The 23430-nt window shown below is 35.3% G+C and overlaps 3 protein-coding genes across 4 annotated transcripts; 2 read left to right on the forward strand and 1 right to left on the reverse strand.

Annotated features, from left to right (window-relative positions):
• The first annotated feature begins 314 nt into the window (after positions 1-314).
• Positions 315-1823, forward strand: LOC9324232. The gene has a single exon (XM_002886606.2). It carries the CDS (start codon positions 357-359, stop codon positions 1821-1823), a length of 1467 nt encoding a protein of 488 aa, XP_002886652.2. The 5' UTR covers positions 315-356.
• Positions 1824-9471: 7648 nt separating this feature from the next.
• Positions 9472-12030, forward strand: LOC9324233 (serine/threonine-protein phosphatase PP2A-1 catalytic subunit). The gene is made up of 6 exons (XM_021034660.1): positions 9472-9924; positions 10671-10785; positions 10906-11014; positions 11102-11179; positions 11367-11558; positions 11655-12030. The coding sequence occupies exons 1-6, from the start codon at positions 9672-9674 to the stop codon at positions 11826-11828; spliced, it is 921 nt and encodes a 306-aa protein (XP_020890319.1). The 5' UTR covers positions 9472-9671; the 3' UTR covers positions 11829-12030.
• Positions 12031-12235: 205 nt separating this feature from the next.
• On the reverse strand, positions 12236-21454 carry LOC9322720 (phospholipid-transporting ATPase 3). 2 transcript variants are annotated; one of them, XM_021034616.1, is made up of 27 exons: positions 20992-21454; positions 20786-20851; positions 20388-20449; positions 20145-20226; positions 19868-19978; positions 18823-18900; positions 18602-18698; positions 17971-18077; positions 17742-17807; positions 17458-17579; positions 17272-17347; positions 17108-17185; positions 16903-17019; positions 16578-16727; positions 16384-16488; positions 15905-16047; positions 15617-15718; positions 15469-15532; positions 15178-15390; positions 14820-14985; positions 14652-14731; positions 14322-14561; positions 13893-14114; positions 13653-13820; positions 13177-13539; positions 12976-13082; positions 12236-12822 (listed from the first exon to the last, which is right to left on the reverse strand). In XM_021034616.1, the coding sequence occupies exons 1-27, from the start codon at positions 21145-21147 to the stop codon at positions 12522-12524; spliced, it is 3642 nt and encodes a 1213-aa protein (XP_020890275.1). In that variant the 5' UTR covers positions 21148-21454; the 3' UTR covers positions 12236-12521. The 2 variants fall into 2 exon arrangements, with proteins under 2 accessions (XP_020890275.1, XP_020890276.1); XM_021034617.1 differs by having other exon boundaries at positions 20388-20444; positions 20992-21117.
• Positions 21455-23430: the final 1976 nt, after the last annotated feature.

Genomic DNA, 23430 nt, shown 5'->3' on the forward strand with positions numbered 1-23430 from the left:
AAAGAAAAATTAAATAAATAAGAAACAAATTATGTAAAATATATGATATATTAAAATAATAAAAAAGATACTATAAAACTTTTTAATAACAAATTTTCTTAATTCACCAAAATCATCTCAAAATTCAATAAAACTCAACTCACTCTAAATTTTTCATTTAATATACCCATTAGTATTATCTTTCTCAATTAGTAATTTTACTAAAAAAGTTTTATTATTACATATAATTGAATAGATAACAAATCTGAGTCTGGTAATACTATCTATCTATGGGAGGTGCTTATTTGAGTAATCTTTGTAATATAGCCATGCATTAATAGGTTTAGATTGATATATAAACTGTCCAAAAGTAATCAATGTGTGGCAATTGTATAGACACTATAAATATAGTTTCATTTAGACAACCTCACTCAACATTTCAATACTCCTCATATTCAAAACATAATTCAAAGAAAAGAAACATGAAGCTATTCTTGATCACCATGGTGACCATTTTGACCATCTCAAGAGTATTTGACAAAGCACCAGCCACCACCGAAGCAAGAAAGTCGAAGAAGATGGACGGGCATGAGCATTTCAATGACAATTTGGATCCTACTTTTCGTGGGCACACACTTGGTGTACTTGAAAAAAATTTCATTGAAACAAAATTAAAGAAAATTGAGGGTATAAATAGTCTAAACAACAGGTTTGCAACTGATTTTGCGACTACTAATCCAGGAGATAGTTTTGGTATTGGACATCCAGGAGTTGTTTACAACAGATTTACAAATGATTTCGCGCCTACTAATCCAGGACATAGTCCGGGTATTGGTCATCCAAAAGTTATAAACAACAAATTTATAAATGACTTTGCGCCTACTAATCCAGGACATAGTCCCGGTATTGGACATCGAGGAGTTGTAAACAACAGATTTACAAATGATTTCGCACCTACTAATCCAGGAAATAGTCCGGGTATTGGGCATCCAAAAGTTATAAACAACAAATTTATAAATGACTTTGCGCCTACTAATCCAGGACATAGTCCCGGTATTGGACATCGAGGAGTTGTAAACATCAGATTTATAAATGATTTCGCACCTACCAATCCAGGAAATAGTCCGGGTATTGGTCATCCAAAAGTTGTAAACAACAAATTTATAAATGACTTTGCGCCTACTAATCCAGGACATAGTCCCGGTATTAGACATCGAAGAGCTGTAAACAACAGATTTACAAATGATTTCGCACCTACTAATCCAGGAAATAGTCCGGGTATTGGGCATCCAAAAGTTATAAACAACAAATATATAAATGACTTTGCACCTACTAATCCAGGACATAGTCCCGGTATTGGACATCGAGGAGTTGTAAACAACAGATTTACAAATGATTTCGAACCTACTAATCCAGGAAATAGTCTTGGTATTGGGCATCCAAAAGTTATAAACAACAAATTTATAAATGACTTTGCGCCTACTAATCCAGGACATAGTCCCGGTATTGGACATCGAGGAGTTGTAAACAACAGATGTACAAATGATTTCGCACCTACTAATCCAGGAAATAGTCCGGGTATTGGGCATCCAAAAGTTATAAACAATAAATTTATAAATGACTTTGCGCCTACTAATCCAGGACATAGTCCCGGTATTGGACATCGAGGAGTTGTAAACAACAGATCTACAAATGATTTCGCACCTACTAATCCAGGAAATAGTCTCGGTATTGGGCATCCAGGAGTAGTTGACAACAGATTTACAAATGATTTCACACCTCCTAAACCAGGAGATATTCCAAGTGTAGGGCATATGAAAATAGTTTCTGATGTCCACTACTAAAAATAATGTAAAACAAAAAAAAAATCCAAAATAAAGATATATGAAATTTAGTTTATGAAATTTATAAAATTAGTATTCTCGTCGTCTTCAAATTTAGAATAAAAAAAAATCTAAAAGAACCTTTAAAATATTATTTTCCATATTCAGAAAAACTAAAGGGATGTAAATATTGACTTCATAATCTCAAATAATAATTTCATTTTCTCTCACTAAATTAAACCAAATCAATTGATAACTTACGAATGATTTTTCTTTATTTTTTATCTAATAAAAAATAGTGGGAAAGAAAAATCATTTATATTTTAAAGCACAAATCACTTCACCGATCAAATTCTACCATGTAGGATTTGTTTTATAAAACTTATTAAAAAAAAATTAGAGACACGATGTCAAAAAGTGGAAAAGACATAACGGCAACAAGCCCTGAAACCAATTATCCGGGATCCAATCCGGGATCCGCTCAGATCCGCTCTGAAAAATAGGATATCCGGGTGGAGCAGATCCGAATCCGGATAATAAAAAAGCAGATCCGGCCGGATCCGGAAAATAGAAAATTTAAAGCCGGATATCCGAATTCCGGAATATTTTATATTATAATAATATTTTTAATATTTTATTACTATTATTTAAATTTTATTAATAAATTTTATTATTTTATATAAGAATAATATTAACATTTTTAATTATTTATATTAAATTATTTGTTTTTAAATATTTTTCTTCAAATTTTATATTAATAAAAAATTATATTAAAAAAAACCCTGATATCTGGGTGAAACGGATCCGGATCCGGATAATGAAATGGCGGATCCGGCCGGATCCGGATAATGAAATGGCGGATCCGGCCGGATCCGGATACTCTAAAAAAGCTGGATATCTGGATCCGGTCGAGGCCTAACGGCAATGACTTAAAAAAATCAATTTTTGTTAAACGTATATTTCACAGTTTCTTTTTCTTTATAACTTGGGAAATTTAATTTAAATTTTTTTGTACATTCACCCAAAATATAATATATATTTTTAAAGGGAGACTCACAAAAATGCCCATTTTTCAATACCCCTATTCAAAAATGCCCCATTTGGCTGTCTATTTTTAAAAATACTCCTTTTTATGTACAAAATGACTAAATTATACTTTTTTAATAAAAGATATCACAAATATATAAGGAAAACATGAGAATGTGCACACATCAAAATTACAAATTTGATTTTGTAAAAACTTGTAAAACCTTTAAAATACCTTGTAAAATTTTCTCGTAAAAACTTTTCCCACCAAAAAATTTTCCCGCCAAAAAATTTTTTTTGCGGGAAAAGTGATTCCGCAATTTTTTTGGCGTTAAACTTTTTGCGGGAAAAATTTACAAGGTATTTTAAAGGTTTTTACAGGGTATTTATAAGGTTTTACAATGTATTTTAAAAGGTTTTACAACGTATTTATAAGGTATTTATAAAATATTATAAGATTTTACAAGCTATTTTATAAGATTTTACAAGTTATAAGGTTTTACAAGTTTTTTATAAGGTTTTACAAGTTATAAACTTGTAAAACCTTATAAGTACCTTGTAAAACCTTTTAAAATACATTGTAAAACTTTACAAAACACTTGTAAAAACTCTGTAAAATCTTTAAAATACCTTGTAAATTTTTCCCGCCAAAAAATTGCGGAATCACTTTTCCCAAAAAAAAAAATTTTGGCGAGAAAATTGCGGGATCACGTTTCCCGCCAAAAATTTGCGGGATCACTTTTCCCGCCAAAAAATATTTTGTATTTTGTGGACCTAATTTTGTTTCAAATAAGGGTAAAATGGTCATTATACATTAAAAGAGGGCAAACTTAAAAATTGACTCTCAAATGGGGCATTTTTGAAAAGGAATATTGAAAATGAGGTATTTTTAACAATTTCTCATTTTTAAAACTACTTATTTTTACTAGGTTTTTTAATTTTTCCACTTCTACGCGATCTCCACTAACTCCCCCAAACTCTCTTCCATCGTCTTACGAATATATTCGACACGATTCTGAAATCTTTACTTCCTAGAAACCGCAAAAACCACAGCTTCTTCTTTGATTAAGATAAACTCTTACTAACTGTAACGCCCTGACCGCCACCTTACTTAGTGGGTCCCACGTCCTTTCTCGACCCGTGGCCCATCCATATCCGACGGTCAGTCCGCTACGTTCAGGAAGTTTTAAAGACTCGGTTACCGACCCTACAAATCACCACATAATATTTTCTTGTGTTTTGTCCTAACTCACACAGTTCAGACAATCACTTCTCGGAAGGTCACCCATCCTGCAATTGCTCCAGCTCAAGCATGGTTAACTTTGGAGTTTTCTCATGATGTTTGACAGAAACGATAAGTGCACTTTGGTAACATAGGTGGCCAAATCAATTTTTTAAACCTCTCTGCATGCACCACCATATTTCTAAAACCGGATTGTTACAATTAACCCCCACTAATAGATCACAACGTCCTCGTTGCGCATCCAGACCATCACCCCCGACGGTATGAGCCCTCTTGACTCCACACTCGTCTGGGTTTGGCTTTGATACCACTTATAAAGCCCCGACCGCCACCTCGTTTAATGGGCCCCACATCCTCTCTCGGCATGTGGCCCATCCATATCTGACGGTCGGTCCGCTACGTCCGGAAGGTTTTAAAGACTTGTTTACCGACCTTACAAATCACCACATGATCTTTTCCTGTGTTTTGTCCTCACTCACACAGTTCCGACAATCACTTCCTGGAAGGTCACCCATCCTGAAATTGCTTCAGCTTGAGCACGCTTAACTGTGGAGTTCTCTCAGGACGTTTGACCGAAAAGATAAGTGTACTTTGGTGATATAGGTGGCCAAATCAATTCTTTTAAACCCCTTCGCATACACCATCATATTTCTGAAACCGGGATGTTCACTAACCAGTACGATTTATGTGTGTATATATCTTCTTCTTCCTGCAAAAGCCTTGACTAATGGTTTATAATGAGATAAATTGTTTATTATTGTCTCTCTTTCATTGACGGAGCGACTCTACTTCACATGCGTATACTCTCCAGGCAGCCACTCTTCTCTTCCTATGCTACCAAAGTCTATGGGTACAGTTGAGAGGCAGTGTTCTAACCACGCATCTACGTATACTCTCTTCAAATTCAAAACTCAAAATGTGCTCTGTTAGATTTTCATTCACTAAATAATTTACATCAACAATTTTTACTTCTTTTTGCTTCTCTGTTCTAAAGCTAGAATCTTGCTGTCTACTGGTTTTGTTTATGCAGGTAGTCAAGACCAACAGCAGGAAAAAAAGGGACAGAAACCATAGTTCTTCTATGTTCCATAATTTTTTTTGTCAATCTCTTTTGTTTTCTTTTTGTTCCTTCCTTTCACAAGTATTATTCAAATCACCAAAGTTGTGTTGGCCGAGTGGTAAATCTCCCAGGTGCAGGTACTGGGTTCGACGCCCGTTGGGAGAGATCTTTTATCTGAAGGAAATAGATTTAACCTGGTATGGGTTCGCCTCTGGGAGATATATGGCCTTTGGACTTGAACTTCCAGATATTCAAGACTTACACTCTTTTTTTGCTTTTATGTTCTACACTCTTTTGGGTATTTCAGATGTTAAGTTTGAATTTGAGAAGATAAGACTTTTGTCTCCCTTTTGAGTACAGTTTAAAACACTTGCAGACAACACCACAAGTATTTCTAAGGATGAAGGTGAGCTTCAACAAGGAAGAAAATGGAAGTGGGTGAAGACAGCACCACAAGCCCACCAGAAATCAGAACGGAAAGCCAACACACATGCTCTTCTCTACTATTTAAGAACCAGTTGCAAAGAGAATGTGTTGTGAATGAAATCAAACCTCCCGGTTTATCTCTGAAACAAGAAAATCTCCATTGTAGAAGGGGAGGGAAGCCTGCTTTGTGTTCATGTTAATGATGTAATCCATCTAGTTATGTTTCTTAATCTACTATGCAATTTCAGTCTATGGCACATATTTAGTGTTTGGAACCTGTCAACAAATTCTGTATTTTTTTTTTGTAAATTCCAAGATTAAAATGAAGCATCACACTAGAAAAGTGTTAACGATGCAAAGCCACTCGATGTACTCTGCAAGCTTCCTTAATGTTTTCTCACCGCCAATTTAGGGTAGTTACATTTGGTGTATCAAATCATTTTTTCCAAATTATTTCTTTCATAAAGCGAATCCATTTAATTTGCTAAAACAGAAATTATCGTTGGAAAACAAATAACAGTATGCAGAACAATATCATGAAAAATGTATACTTCCTATATTTCTTAGGTGAATGTTTGACATGTCCGTAGGACAGGATAATACTTCTATACATCGCAATTCTATTTAATGATTCCCAACGCAATAATTTTGCTTAGCTAACACGGTAACACCTTTTGATGTAATTTGAAAAAAAAAAAAAAAACATTATCCTTTTTTTGTTCGAAACGGTAGATTTTTATTAATAAACTAGATTTTAACCCGCGGTACACCGCGGGATGATTTAATTTTAAAGTTAGTATAAAAATATTTTGTAAATTGTATCTCCTTATAACATATTTATTTATATTATAGTTTACAATTGTTATTAAGTAACAGTATACCACGAGTCCACGAGACAATTATTAATAAACTGAGGATTTAACCCGTAATAAAGCGGTATATAAATATTGATTCAAATTCGTCCGCCATATAAATCTTTTCCGAAATATAACTCGTTCCGTAATTTCTTAACCCGTCCCGTGATTTGTTTTTATTTTAAAATTTAATGATTATTTATTATATATAAAAGTTTACAAATTATATCATTCTCTAAGACATTTATAATTTAATAAACTGAAGATTTAATATGTATTAAAGCGGCATGTTAATGATATTTAAAATTTTATAAATATTGTTATTAAGTAACATTATACCACGGGACAATTTTTGGTTTTATACAACATTTTCTAAATGAGACTGATTTATATGTCTAATATTGATGGTATTAAAAAAAAAAAAATTAATCCGTATTGAAGCGGCGGATTAATGATATTTTAATCTTTTTACTATTATTGATTCAAAAACCCGTCCCGCCAAACCCGTCCAGCCAAAAAACTCATTTATTTTATTAATGTTGATCTTATTTATGATATGATTTTGAATCATTGTCTAAATATTTTAATCGATGTAGAACGTTGAACACACATTTTCGTCAATTAGATAATATATGTCCGTTTTTTAAATTTCAAATCACAATATATGCAGAATTTTTTTTTTTACTTTATGTATTATATGATGACTAGATTTTAACCCGCGGTACACCGCGGGGCTATATTTTCTTAAAAAAATCAAAATGTAATTTGTTTGATAGATTATTTTGATTGTTAATTTTAGGATTTCACCCGTGGTATACTATCTTTTATAAATATCAACCCAAACCCGTCCCATCATATTACCCGTCCCGTGAAATTAAATATCATTTAGTTATTTTTCTTTTTAATAATACTTTTATTTAAAAGCTATATAATTCAAGTCAATTTAAAATTTTCTTTTAAATGGTTCCCATAAGATATATATACATATATATTAAATTTGTATAGAGTTGAAATAATATTAATATTACAAACTTTTTATATAATTTAAATATTATAAATATTTTTAAAAATATGCAATATATATTTTTGTTATTGAATAAGAGGATATTATGTGTAAGAAATGTAGAAAATAAGAGTTTAATATTTTTATTATGGAGTCGCAAGAAAAATCTTTTATTTCTATACATGTTATTCGTTTATTAATAATAAAAGAAAACAAATCCTTTAAATTAGATATTAACTAAAATAAACGCACCATAATTACTTATTAAGTAACAACCAATAAATTTCACCAAAAAATAGGTAACAACCAATAAATTCTAAACGCAGTAATTAAAGAATGAGATATTAAAAAAAAATATCAAATAAGATATAAGAATCTTAAAATAATTGAATATCTAAATAATTTAATTGTTAGTGTCGATTTTAATGCCTTCATTAATGTGGATTTTTTTTTATAGAGAAATATTTCCTAAAGATTATCACATTAATGACTCAGAAAATTAAGGAAGATATGAATTTATGATTCTCGAAATCGTGTTGGTAATATCTTTAATTAATATTTTTCAAATTTAAATAATTAATGCCAATGGCATTCATCCGTAAATACATTCTAACTCCAGGATTTATTTGCTAAAAGTCATCCAAAAATGTATATATAGATTCAAAACAGTTAAAAACAAATCAAACAAAGATGATAGGAGAATCATAATTATAAATCTTAATCAAATCTTCTAAATATCTAAATTATTAAATATGGAATATCCGGTGTATGAGTTGGGTTTAATATAACCCGACCCAACAAATTTTTTTGTGAAGGATTTTAAAAAACGGGTCAGATATCCGATTAACCCAGAAGCATTTTTACCCACCCGTCACCAAAGTGTTGCAAAAATACTAGTATAGATAGAGTAAACCGGTATAACCACATACAATGGTAAACCTGAAAGACCCAATTTTGCTAGAGCATCTCCTACTCGATTATTACATCGAGAGATAGACGAGAACTTAACATCATCAAAGAGAGAAGATAGAAGCAAGATGTTATAGAGAATTCTGTGGAGCTCTTTGATTAGCTGACGCGAATCTGAAGCAATAAAAATTTTGGTGAATCCAAGGTCTTTGGCATGTTGGAGGGTGAGGAGAAGAGCCATCGCTTTCTATTGGAGGAACCGGAGATCGACCGAGATCGACGGTCGAGATGAAAAGCCCAAGATTATGAAAATCATGAAGATCGAGAATGATCTAGAAGTTATCATATCTTAAGTTTAGGAAGTTTAACATTATCTCTAAATATATTATTTACATTTATATTTATCTTAAATTAGGAAATCTAATCTTTATATAAGAGATTGTATTTTATAACTTTATTCTTATGAGAGAAACTATTCCACTTCTAAGGTTTCCTCCAAACTTATCATGATACTAGAGCCTTGATCCTATTCCTATGGGTTAAGATTTTGTTTGCTTCCTCCAAACTTTTTAAAATATATAACACAAGAGTAAGTAATAAATATACATCATTTATTGTTTTCTTAATCTTGGTGAAAATCTTAGAAAATCAATCTTTCTAATACGGAGGGAGTATAAGTTTGACTAAGAATAAATTTTACTTTATTAAACTGAATAGATGATAAATCTGAACAAGTTTTAATCTACACAAATATAATAATTACCAATTTTAATATATTATACACTAATTTTGCTAAAGATTTCGCCGAGGAACTGGCGAGAGCCCATATAAATCATTGTGTCGATAAAAAATACGTAAAATCTCATTGAACCGTGTAGGCCTGGCATTCGGATTTTGGATCGGATTCGGATCGGATATATTTGGATTTGGATAATTCGGATATGAGAATTTATTATCTATTTGGATTTTAAGACTTTTTGATTCGGATATATTCGGATTCGGATAATTTAGGTAGGAAAATTTATTATTCGTCTGGATTTTATTAATCATCGGTTCGGTTTTGGTTCGGATTTTATGCCCAGCGGCGTGTCGACGTGATCATTTAAATCTGTGAAAAAAACAATTTAAGGAAAAAAAATATTTAAAAAAAATCATTTTGTGTAAGAAAATAATAAATATCCATTTTTGTGTGATGAGAGAAACCAAACCAAAGACGGGCCAGAGCCACCTCTAAAACAATCGGCGACTTCTCCTCCTCCTCCACCGTCGCCGCCGTGTTCGATTTACAACGATTCGGTGGCTAATCGTTAGATTTTGAATTAAAGGTTAAAGGAGACGACGACGAGAGATGCCGTCAAACGGAGATCTCGACCGTCAGATCGAACAGCTTATGGAGTGTAAACCGTTGGGTGAAGCAGACGTGAAGATCCTCTGCGATCAAGCCAAAGCGATTCTCGTTGAGGAATATAATGTTCAACCGGTTAAGTGTCCGGTTACGGTATGCGGCGATATCCATGGACAGTTTTATGACCTAATTGAGCTTTTTCGTATTGGTGGTAATGCTCCTGATACTAATTACCTCTTCATGGGTGATTATGTAGGTATGTCTCTCTCTTCTCTATCAGTTTTTTTTTTTTTTAGGGATTTTGATTTCTGGGTAAGTTAAATTTCCTGATTTGTTGTTGTTTAGCGTGTATTGGGTTTTTAGAGATCCACCGATTGTTTCATGGATTTGCTTTTGATTTGATTTAGCCAAATTTTGACGCTTTTCTATGAAAGGTTGCAATTTTGTTATACCTAAAGTGAGCTTTTTTGTGGGTTTCATTTGTTGGGATGAACAAACTTTTCTAAATTGCTGATGTTTGACTTGTTCAGATGGTATTGCAAAAGATGTTATGAGAGCCTTTATTGATTGATTAGTGGAAAAGTTTGATGATTTATGAGAGTCCTTACTAGTTTTAGAAATTTTCATGGGCAGTGAATTGTCCAGAAAAGCTAAGTTACTGTCTTTAGTTTCACTATTTGATGTTGTTATCTGTTGGTTTTATGTTTTACTTTTGCTAATTTTTCAATTGAATCTTTTTTTAAGCTTATGGAGGGATTAAGTTAGTCTTGTGATGATTAGCTTTTGTTATTATTTTGCTAAATGGCCATCATTATGCTTTAAACATAATGATGTTCATTTTCATGAAGGCCCTTCCTTAACCTTCAAACATTTTGTGGGTTATGTAACTTATGTCTGATTTTTAGTGCATGTATGCTTGATTCAAAGTATGCTGGTTCAGTTTGAAGTTGGAGCTGATAGTTGTTTCTTTGGTTTATTGTTGTCTTGGTTATATCTGTGCAGATCGTGGCTACTATTCTGTAGAAACAGTCTCTTTATTGGTGGCACTGAAGGTGCGTTATAGGGACAGACTCACGATCCTGCGAGGGAATCATGAGAGTCGTCAGATTACACAAGTGTAAGATTTTCTTTCTAAGAAGACTGGTATTTCATTTGCTTCTCACTTGCACTAACATAATGTTATTTTTTTTCATTTTCCGATGTTGGTTTGTGCCCGATTTTACTTCTGTGTGTTCAGCTATGGTTTTTATGACGAATGCTTGAGGAAATACGGAAATGCAAATGTGTGGAAGTATTTTACGGATCTTTTCGATTATCTTCCTCTTACAGCACTCATAGAGAGTCAGGTTCGAGCTGTTCTTGCCTGTCGTCATTGTTACATCCATAGTTGTTTCACTTCTCCTCTTTTCTTTAGCAACTGTATTCCGTGACAGGTTTTCTGTTTGCATGGAGGCCTTTCTCCTTCTCTGGATACCCTTGACAATATCCGAAGCTTGGATCGAATACAAGAGGTATTGACAATATTTTGGCTATAGAAGCATTGTTTTGGACTAAGTATCTGTAAAATGTCTCCTCTATTTCCCAAAGACACAGATTCTCTCTGGCTATAAACTCTCTGAAACCTCGATATATTATTAGTTTGGCTTCAGAAAGAACAAGGATTGTAATAATCTGATATGGTATGCTCTGGGATTGTAGGTTCCACACGAAGGACCAATGTGCGATCTACTCTGGTCTGATCCAGATGATCGCTGTGGATGGGGAATATCTCCCCGTGGTGCTGGGTACACGTTTGGACAGGACATTGCTACTCAGTTTAATCATAACAATGGACTGAGTCTGATATCAAGAGCGCATCAACTTGTAATGGAAGGCTATAATTGGTGTCAGGTATATAATATGTTCATAACATAGGTTGGGATATTTCTCGAATCGGGTTCTTGTTGGAAAAAAGCTGAATCTTTTGGTGTATATGTGTGTTGATAGGAAAAGAACGTAGTGACAGTGTTTAGTGCACCAAACTACTGTTACAGATGTGGAAACATGGCAGCAATTCTTGAGATTGGAGAAAAGATGGAACAGAACTTCCTTCAGTTCGATCCAGCACCTAGACAGGTCGAACCCGATACCACCCGCAAGACCCCTGATTATTTTTTGTGATTTCCCTACCACTTCATTTTTTTTTCAAAGTTTGTTTGTTGCTGTATCATTGTAGATGTGTCTCTATTTTATTTTGTTTTATTGCCTCTCGCTAAAATGGAATTTGATACCGAAGACGAAAAACCCATCATTTTTTTGTTGATGTTGATACTGAAAAAGGTTTGTAGAAGCCTCCTATTATAATAGAAAATAGCTTTTGATATTTGCTGATTTTATTTATTACTTGATGCTTCAGTTTAGATTTCACTATTTCTATCACTTTGGTGTGTAAGAGTCCAGTATTATTTCGTCCCTAAACCATTTCAAAAGTAATATAAAAAGGGATTGTTATAGGTTATATAGCCTATAGGAGTACTCCCAAATAAAACATTTGACATGCATTAGATAAGAATAAGAAACAAAAGATATTTAGGATAAATAAAAGGCGAAATAATGACCTCAAAGGTGTAATAAAATCAAATTTATGTACATGGGGAAAAAGTATTGGGTCCTAATGTTTGCCTCTCCACATGAGTCATATAATGGAGCTATGAAAAATGGCATTTAAAGCAAAACACAAACATAAAACACCTAAGAAGTATATTTTCTACATATATTTTTAAACTAAAGGCCCTAACAAAAAAAAACCCCAATCGGACAACATTGCCTAAATGTACAAAGACAATTAGCAATAAGATATTATATATCGGTTCTTTACTTCTTCGGTACCTTAGGCCGTGACCTCATACTGGCTCTCCTTGCAACATCCCACGCCTTCTGTGGTGCGTAAATACCTAACTGAGACGCAAAGAAGGATTCATAACCTGGTGAATCAAACGCAAACCCAGTGTGCTTTGAGAGCTCCCGAGGCAACTGGGATATCGCATAGCTTCTCGCCTCTTGAGGTGTGAGCTCGTTCTCTACCTCCAGCTGATCTGCCTTGCTTGCATCTGACTCGTGCCTATGTATTTCTTGAACGATCTGATAATCATAAGGGAAGAACCATCTCTCCACCCTGCATCAGTAAAGACACAGATTTTCTCAAGTCATAATCCTTAAAATACATAGTGTAGCGATCTAAATTAAGATACAGAATCATTCGCAATGAACCACATGTTCGTCAATGTCAAAAAGTAGTTGAAACTGATAATACCCCGGTTTTACTTACCCTTGGAAGATGAAATCGCCTAGAAGAGAGACAATGGGAACAAGCAACAATGCGAAATAGAAATAGAAGGTACTCATCAGGACATATATGACAAAGTAGACATTTTCCTGCAGAGACGAGAAAATAAGTAACTAAGATTTGCCAAATTATAAACATAAAAAAATAACATCAGAAAACCAAAGATGTAGGCAAACAGCTTACATTCCTATCATGTGGTGTCATAATCCCGCAGTATATGAAAGCAAAAACGAGCCATGCAAGAATACTCCCACCGACTGTGATATAATGCCATCTGGTAATGGAATTGCTCATCAAAAGAATGCGCACATTCACAGCAATCACCAGACATGTGAACACCATTGTGCTAACATCCCAGAGACCAAATACTTTGCCTGATGAATTTACAGCACCGAAAGATGAGGTGGTCACAAAGAGATAGCAGACAAGAGACTGATACACAGCAGAAGAAGCCCATACTGCTACAACTCTCCATTTGAAAAATGAGTTACGTATTCCCTCTCTATACAGTTCTGGATATCTTTTCGAAAGGGATGCACTCACATCCTAGCAAGAGCACAACATAGAGATGAAATTATCCAATCCAAAACAAAAGGAAGACAGTCTTAATGTAGATGAATATTCTTTTGTATAAAGTAGAGATCGAGAAAAGCTAGTACCTTCTCAAACAGCCCAAGGACAATGACAGGAAGAGCTGTAAATACAACATTAAACAATGACTGGAACCAATCATCATAGAACCTTTGCCCAGAAAATCCAGTTCGAAATGTGAACCAAAACTGAGTCAAAGTGAAGGTCAGATTCTTGTAGAAGAAATACATGACAACCTGCGAAGAAAAAGATCATTAGAATTTAAAAAAAAAACTAAAGGCGTGTTTGTGGCGAAAGAGAAATTCAACCTTGCAGATTCTAAGATATGACCACCGTCCATGGACAAGAAGCAAATCTGTAAGAAATCTGAACTGAGCAATGGCAAAATCACTAGCCATCACAGCTTGCATTCCCTCCATCCCACTTATCCCTATACCAACATGAGCGGCTTGAATCATGCTAACATCATTGGCACCATCACCAATACTAAGTGTAATCTTTTGTGCCCCTTTTCTCACCAAACTTGTCACCTGAAATAAGATCACATATATTAAAATTTATAAGTAGGTTCAACAAACACATAGAACCAAGTTACTCAGTGTCTATGAATTAAAGTACACCATAATTAAAACCCAAGATAATATGTGATTACCAATTTTGGCAACAAAAGCCCCAGAACAATAATATATAACTCCCCTTCAAAAGGCATTGCCTAGACGAACTTAATTTGGAATTACCTGTGCTTTCTGTAACGGAGAAACACGACAGCATACAACTGAAGTACAGTTCAAGCTCAAGCTGAGCAGCATCACACGTAAACTCGGGTCTAATGCATACATTAAACACTTTCCATCAATAACGAGAGACAATTTTGGTCCAGCTACTGTATGCAGAGAGTGTTGAGCTTCTTCAAGGCTCTTTTTCAGCTCCCTCTTTACTTCTTCTTTGATAACACGAGCAATCTCAACTTGATCACCCTACAATAAACGATTTTATTAGTTAAAAGTAACTACAACGATTGTCTTTCATGAATACATAAGAAGGAAAAGTTAAAGTGAAACAATTACCCTTTCTTCAGCTTCTCTAATTGCATCCGTTTCAGAACTGATGACAAATTGTTTCATTTCATTGTTGATCAAGTTGCATGCTGTAGCATAACAGAATCAAAGAGCAGATATTAAAGTGGGAGATGAAAGAAATAAGATCTCAAAGAACAAGTTTGTGACACACCCTACCATATGCAATATTAATAGCCGTTTCCATTTTGTCCCCTGTTAACACCCAGATCTTAATTCCAGCTCTTGATAATGTTTCTATGCAGGTAGGGACACCTTCCTGAAGTTTGTCTTCTATTGCAGTTGATCCGATGAGGATAAGATCCTTCTCGATAAGTTCTGCCACCTTCATGGATCAAGACACCTCACATTCATCAAAAATTATAAACTATTTCCTGGACTCAAAAACTGTATTCAAGGATACAATCATTCACACTACTTAAGGCCATAATCATAAAATCATTTTCACTCCTGTTTACAGACAAGAGAATGTTGCCACAAGCATTGAAAATAAAATAGGTAAGAAATAGTAGTATACCTCATCTAACTTCTTCTCACGGTCTCGTAATGCAGATTTGGCTTGGATGAACTTTTCATTCCAACTATCATAGGTTTCAGGGTTTAAATCTTTATAGGCTAGGCAAAGGGTACGCAATCCAGAAGACCCAAAATGTTCCAAATGTTCTCTTGTTACTTTCCTAACATCGTCCATACCATTAGCCAATCTCTCAAAGATAACATTATCAGCGCCCTGTGGACAATGTTCCAAGCAATGATCAAAAACTGATCCAGGAGTACACAGAGAACCAAGTATATAAAGAACAATTACCTTACAGTAGAGTACAAGCCTTCCATCAGGGAAACGACATACAACAGACTGGCGCTTCCTAGTACTGTTGTGCATTGTGTTGAATATAATTAGTATGCTTAAATCATGATGAAAAAAAAATAAACAAACAATTCACTGTCATATAGACCTGTTGAACTCGAGAACATTTAGGATCTCATAGGCCACGTCTTGAATCTTTCCCATCTTCTCCACATGAGCCTCGCGAACATACACCATAGTTGGAGTACGCCTGAAAATACATCAAAGTAGTCTCAAACAAACTACCAGGGACTTGAGAAACAAAAGCACTTATGGAAGAAAATCTATAAATTAGAAATAGGAATCATGGGACAAGTCAACTAATTGCAAATTTATCTTGTCAGATTGATTGCCTGTAATTTCAAATCTTTGGAATTTGAAATGTAACGAGAATGACCTATAAAAGAAGAATCCAAAATTCTTGGCAGCAGTAACTAAGGCAGCTTCATCTGGAGATGCAGCTTGATAAACAATCTTCTCAGGGGACTCATCACCTTCAGGAAGGACAGTGTGACAGATGGCCAGGCATCTAAAAAGTTCCTAAAAATATCAAAAATGCAAAATTTTAAGTTAGAATCATATTAGCTAGAGCACGTGTGTGCCCAAAAATAGACACAGTAGAAATCAGGAACCCATAACCAAGGAACTACTTGAAACCTCTACAATTTTATTATAAGAGGCTTTAGTCAGAACCATTCTGTAGTTTTTAGTATAAGGCTCCCAGAACAAAGGCCTCGAATTATAACCTTACAAGTTCAGATCTCACCATCAAATACACCATATACCGTTCTCACGGAAACTCTATAACTCCATCACCTCTTAGCTAATTCTTAAACTGATTGTGAGCCAAATCTCTAGGGAATGAAAGTAAGGCACCTTGCAAAGATCAGGATTAGGTTCGTTTCTCCAAGCTCCCCGCATTAGCCTTGGATCATCAAAATTAAATCCTTTTTCTCTTATTGCACCAGTCGACCTTTGCTCCTGAGAATATTTGTAGCAGTGCAAATTAGACATGTTTCCATTGCACCATAAGGCATGGAGCAACTTCACCATCTGAAAAGATATAATACCTCTTGAACTTTTAAGCCATGACGCTGAGCGATTCCTCTTTCTATTTCAGTGACACCACATCCATAACTTATACCTCCAATTGAACATTTGAAGAACTCCATCAAATTTCTCGTCAGCGTTCCGGTTTTATCAGAAAATATGTATTCCACCTAAATAATACCATAGTAATTGCAACTGAAGTGAGAAGAATACCAAATATATCTTTAAAATAATTATTTAGCAACAGTTAAAATACTAGCAACAAAAACGGATATCTATACTATACAAGTAACAATCAGTGGCATGGTTTAGTAGTGGCAATATGCAGCATGGAATGATATCTACCTGTCCAAGCTCCTCGTTCAAATTAGAAGTCCTGGCCGAGGCAGGGGTATTTGTTTCAGCATGATACATACTAAGATCTCGGTTGATAAACTGGGTCGACTGGATAAACTTGATCATCTGGGTGTAAGGAGATAAAATAGAGATCAATCAAATTGCTAGTCCTTGTAGTGCAGATAGTTAGAATAGGATACTAGGAGAGACATACCTCAATAGAAACATAAAGGGAGATTGGTATAATTGATGAGAACAGAGTGACTAGCGTGAAAAAGGTGAAAAACCCTATCTGTAGCAGCAGACGGTAGCAATTTAGTAAAAATCAGCAATCCAGAAGTAGAAGGAAATCAACTTCAACTATGCAAAACTATTTACCATGAGTCCATTGCGATATTCCCAATCTGACTTATGAAGACCCAAGTATTTGTCCTCACGATCCGTCACAATTGAACTGTAAAATTAACAAATATAGATAACTGTATCACAACAGGTCATGAGAACTGGAGCATATATAAATCAAAGCAGGAGTTAATGATTCACAAGATTGACGAGAAACCACACCAGCCTATAGCTCCAATCAGACACATTGTGACAAGGACACAAAAGATTGTAATAATGAGTTTGTCAAGCTTCTTTTCTAGCGTACTTCTTTTGGAAGGAGCATTCATGGCATTCATCATCACCTACATATGTAGAATTAACCATAGAATAGCTTCAGATCGTATGCGTAAGAACTAAACAACGAAGTAGAAATCATAGAATGGTTAAAATACATGAATCCTGTAAGCACGAAACGCATGTTTGCAAAGCTAGTTTCCCATAAAACAAGCTCGACGACAGCTTACCTTCGTCTCATGACCAGTAAAAACTACAGCTCCAACTATGTATTCTGTATTCCTAAGACTGCATCCCTGATAATGCAGAAATCAAACGTATTATTAAATCTAAGGATATAAAAGGATCCGCACGACATGCATAGAAATTTGCTCAGAATACTGTTAAAATCCGAGGATAACAAGTCAGAAACAAGACAGAAAAGGAAAAACAGCCAACAGCAGAAATAGTCAATCATACACGCAATAAAAGCTGGTCCGGAGAGAGAGGTAACGTCTGCTTTTGAACTACAAGGTTCCCAGTGAAAGTGTACAGAGAATTGTTTGGTTGCTCACACTGAATTTCACCTGCATGGTAAAAGACAGAGATGTTGGAAAAAGTGAAGACATGTGTTTAAAAGTTACAACACAATCATACTGAAATGAAAAAAAGTTGAATAAAATGAAGAACCGTCAGAACAAATAACTTCTCTTTTCATAAGAGCCAGACAAACATCTAAACAAATGATAAATCGACTGCTATATAAACTCTGCTTCCATTTTCTATTGATGCTTGTCCGTTCATCAGGGTGTGATATGAGAAATAGCAACGAGTTGGCAGGTTAACTTAAAATAGTAACCTGACCCAGGTGAACCTTTTTTCAGCTAGATTCATATATATTTTTGTCGCCAGAAGGTAATGATCCAATGTATAATAATAATTAGAAGCATATAATTGTTTCTCCAACAAAAAATATGCCAAATCACCTGAAGGCACAAACTTCATTTGCAATCTAATTCATAGCGAATTAAGTACTACAAATCACTGCAACAGGTCCACATCTATCTACAAAAAAAATCTTGCATGACCACAATCAAAGCCGTAGGCTTACCTTTAAACTCATAAGCTTTCTCTGGTACCAAGTAATCCCATGTTCTTTCAAGGGCCTTTCTTATTTTTAAATTTGTTTCTCCATCTAGGTTTGCAGTCTGCACTCACAAGAAATAAACATATTACCATACAACTAGGTAAGAAAACGTTATTGATAACAGCTTTGGCCCTGGACAAAGAGACAGCAATATAGTATTTTAAAGGGGCTGTCAAAAGAAGCACCTCAACGTAGCAGATACCATCAGCATTAGTGCTGGACAGGAAAAGAATATCTGCCGGGAAAAATCCATCTTTTTTTATCTGCAAAATCAATAAACTTATTTAACAATTTTAGATCTTAATTTAAAGGTAAGAAGTCTCTGAAATAATGCAAAGAAGGTATGCTTTAAGAATTGTTAATCCTATGAACGTCTTAAGTAATTGCAGAGTCATCATGTGGAGGAACAAAAGATATCAAGGCAAGTTAAAGGGCAAGTTAAAGAAAAGGAAGAAGAGCGCAGTGTCTCAACCTAAGTAAAAGCAAAGTTCAAGAGCAGCTGGGCTGCGATAGCGTAGTGATTCTTTACTCAGTTATTTAGTGCTGTAATGAGTGCTGTTAGTATCCTGATTCTATTAACCAGCTCAGCCAGTGGTATAAATACCAAGGAAGTGAAAAAAAAAATTAGGACTATTTAGTGGATTCTGGGGATGGGTCGAGAAGTGAGTCTCTATCTATATCTATCTCTCTGTTCTTCAAATTCTTGACGAACCATAGTGGTAACTGGTAACTATATTTCAGTACCTAACAGAACACCAGGAAATTTTTTTAAAAATAACTTATGCCTTAATCTCCCCTAGGATAATCCTAAATGATAAATTAGAACTGTGAAATGTAGTCAGCACAAACAAATTTCATATACACAGTGTCCTTTGCTACTTGCTAGAGGCCAACAAATCATGATTTTTGTCAATATTTTACACTTTTAAAAAAGACTTCTGTAAATAAGAAACCAGTATAAAGTATTAAAGTATTGTCAAGAAGTTATAGAACCCTTCCATTTTGAAGATAGGAAGGAAGAAGTTATCACGGTAGAAAGCAGCGCAATAACAGACATATAGGTAGTGGAACTCTATTAGAACAACTATAATGCAGACCGTACAAGCAAGAAACACCTAAATATGTGTGCCAACAGTGCACTGAAACACACAACAATAAATATATGTAACCAGAGAGAACTTTGTCTAATTATGAATAGATTCACCTCTGTTAGAACAATAAAGGACTAACCTTGACAATATCTCCAACTTGCAACTTTCTCCAGGGAATAGATACCCACTGTTGATCTTGTAAGATCTCCACTGTGCTATTATTTATGGACATATCATTTTGAAACCGTTTCTGCACCAGATTATCAGCAGAAGGATTTAGAAGTTGTGACACAAATGGGTCTTGAGACTCCATCGCATCGTCTAATTATTTAAGAGCTGAGATAGTTCTATTCTAAAACAAGGAGAAATGGGATATTTCTGCAACTGAAAGATAAAGGAAAAACAAACGAGCTTACCCAGTCTTCGAAAGCCTCTTTAATCAGAGAAACAAGAAGCACCATTGACAGTGGAGCTACATTTGTTATTGGACTCACAGGACTGCAGGACAAAAAAATCTATCTAGTTAATAACTGCATTTATCATGCATAAATTAATCAGCAAAATTTCCATCCAACCAGAACAAGGGTGTTATATGGATAGGATGACAAATTAATAACACAAGGCAACAAATTATAACACAATCTATGAAGTTAACATACCTGATTGGTGTCATTGATAGACACGAAATTCCAAGAAAGTATATGTTCGCTATGCGCCTAAACTGTCAGGAAACACATTATAACTAAGATTAAAATAACAGAAAAAATCTTGTGGAAAGGACTGCAAGAATTGGAAACGTACATCAGCTCTCACTTCATTAACCATTCTGATCCTAATTCCATAGGTAAAATTCACACTAGTCTTAAAACATAAGTGCATATCACAGACAAGAATATTCAAGACACTCCAACATTATAACGGCTGATAAATCCTAAAATTCCATTGAGCTTCTCGGATTCCGAAAAGACTAAATCCTAAATAACATGCTGGAGAAAAGCTAACAACCCTTTACTAGTGTAGATCCAAACAACAAAAAGATAAAACCATGTGTATTTACCTGTTCAAACAAACCCTTGGGCAGAAATGTGAAAACATTATACTTTGTTGTAGATATCGAATTCCCCTGAAACAATTAACCACACATTCATCAGATTAGAACAAACAAAAAAAATCAGATCGATGAATCGAAACAGCACAAATTCCAATGCACATATCCCCTAATCGATTCAGAACAATACACGACATCAATTAACTCCGGTGTACCTTGAACCGGACGGGTTGATTAGACTCTCGATCATTACAATAAACGGTACGATAAGTCGGAGCCTGAGGTTGAATATGACCCAACGTCACCGTTCGAGACGGCGTCCGACGATGAGTCGCGGACGAATCAACGCTAAAACTACCCGATCGAACCATTTAAGAGGGATTCACCTCGATCCAATCCAACAGGTATCGTGTCGACCTACAAAAATCGAATTTCGACTTCTTCACCACTATTATTCGCGTCGATTCGTAACCCTAATTGATTCGATTGGGCAAGGTAGAGATCTGAATCGACGGTGGAATCTAGAAACAGAGAGGACCAAAGGAGCAGCTTTCTCTTCCGTTTCAATGGCTTGTTCGTCTTTGGAAAGTCGCTCCCTTCTTTTCTTTGGCTTGAAATAAAAATTAAAATTAAATGTTTTTGAAAATTTTCATTTTTCCGATACGTATTTTCTTCTTCTACCGAAAGATTGTTTTTTTTTTTTTTATCGGCGTTGATGCAAGAAAAGGCAAAAAAAAAAAAAAAAAAACTAAAAACTACAAATTCCGCGTTGAAGACAATTCGACGCGCGATTAGGCAGCGTGATCTTCAGATACACACATCTGGGGACCATTTTGTTTGCTAGTAATATAATAATTTTTTTTTTTTTTGTCATCTGTAATTAAATAGTGCTCAAAAAAGCCATTTTTGTGGAATGTTGTTTACATAAGTGATATGAAGCGGTTCCGTACGAATTTTTCGTGCCAGATTATCCGCTTTTGCATTTGCACAACGAGAAATTAAAGATAAAGAGAAGGTAGAGAACTCTTCCTTGTCGCTCTGAAATTCCTCCAGATACACTGAGAAGGCCGGCCATTCGGTTGGGGAAGACACCATCTTCACCAGGTCAGAACAGTCTGTAAGGAATGCTACCTCTTGATTATCTGCACCAATCATACACTTCATCGCCCAAAGGAGGGCCTCGAATTCGGCATGTAGCGAAGATAGGCTTCTACGGAGGTTGGCAGCTCCCATTGTTGATGGCTCACCGTTTGATGGTGTACAAAACCACCCTATCCCGGAAAACTTGTCGCTGTCTTTCCAGGATCCATCCACAAAACAACGGTATCCTGTAAAATCCGAATCTAGGGACACCCCCCTCGTTTGAGGCCGATTTGGAAATTCCACTGAAGCCTGAGTTTCAGTATGAAGCTCCACTTGAGCTGAGTGCCATAATTGTGCCTCTCTTTCCGCTAACCGTAAAACCTCTAACGGATCGTTATCCACATTTTCAAACAATTTTTCATTCCGTGCTTTCCAAATATACCAAATAATCCAAGGAAAAGCTATAGAATCAAACTCCGATGGTATTCTCCAAAATAAATGATCCAAGTTTGCAAAAATAGAATCTGTGGGAAAAGTCCCCATAACCGTAGGAATCTGAGAAAGTGCCCAAACCTGTCTTGCAGGATGGCACTGAAAGAGTGTGTGATTGACTGTTTCCTCCAGTGCACCACATCTGGCACAACCAGTGTCACAATCAATTCCTCTTTTTCGTAAGTTCTCTGTAACCGGTACACAACCCGTTAAGATTTGCCATAAAAAATGACGTATCCTAGGTGGACACTGTACTTTCCAAGTATGAGCCTTTAGCTTATTGAAATCTGGCCCAATGAAAGATAAGTTGGTTTCCAACTTATCCAACCGTGCGGTATGATACCCCGACTTAACTGAATATTTGCCGGATTTTGTAAAATGCCAACCCAAGGTGTCATCCTTGGTTGGCGCACCCACCGGTAGGGCACTTATTAACTCGACATCTTCCTGGTCAAAGACCGCTTTGAGGAGATCAATGTCCCAAAAATTAGATCGACTATCTATAAGCATGTTAACTTTTAAAGATGGGTCATTAATAGAACCATTACTTTTTGCTGGTCTCGGGAATTGAGCTGGAATCCATGGATCCTCCCAAACTGAGATGGAATTCCCAGATCCGACTCTTTTAATAAGTCCTTTATTAACCAGAGATCTAGCTGAGCATATACTCCGCCACCCATACGATGGGGAATATGACTTTATATTTTCCAAAGGATTGGATTTCCTATAATATCGCCCTTTAAAAACCCTCGCAAAGAGAGAATCCGGAACCGTGATCAACCGCCACAACTGTTTTGCAAGTAAGGCCGAATTAAAATCATCGACGTTTCGAAATCCTATCCCTCCTTCCGATTTATTAATACATAATTTATCCCAAGCCATCCAATGCATACCTCTGGAGGCACCATTCGAGCTCCACCAGAAATTAGCAACTGCACTAGTGAGTTTAGAAGTGATTATTTTCGGTAGTCTGAAGCACGACATAACATAAGTTGGTAATGCCGCAGCTACCGATTTAATCATCACTTCTTTCCCACCTTTTGATAAAAATTTTGCCGACCATCCGTTAATCCTTGTCT

This window comes from Arabidopsis lyrata (genome assembly GCF_000004255.2).
Source record: "Arabidopsis lyrata subsp. lyrata unplaced genomic scaffold ARALYscaffold_2, whole genome shotgun sequence".
In the NCBI taxonomy this organism is placed as follows: Eukaryota; Viridiplantae; Streptophyta; class Magnoliopsida; order Brassicales; family Brassicaceae; genus Arabidopsis; species Arabidopsis lyrata.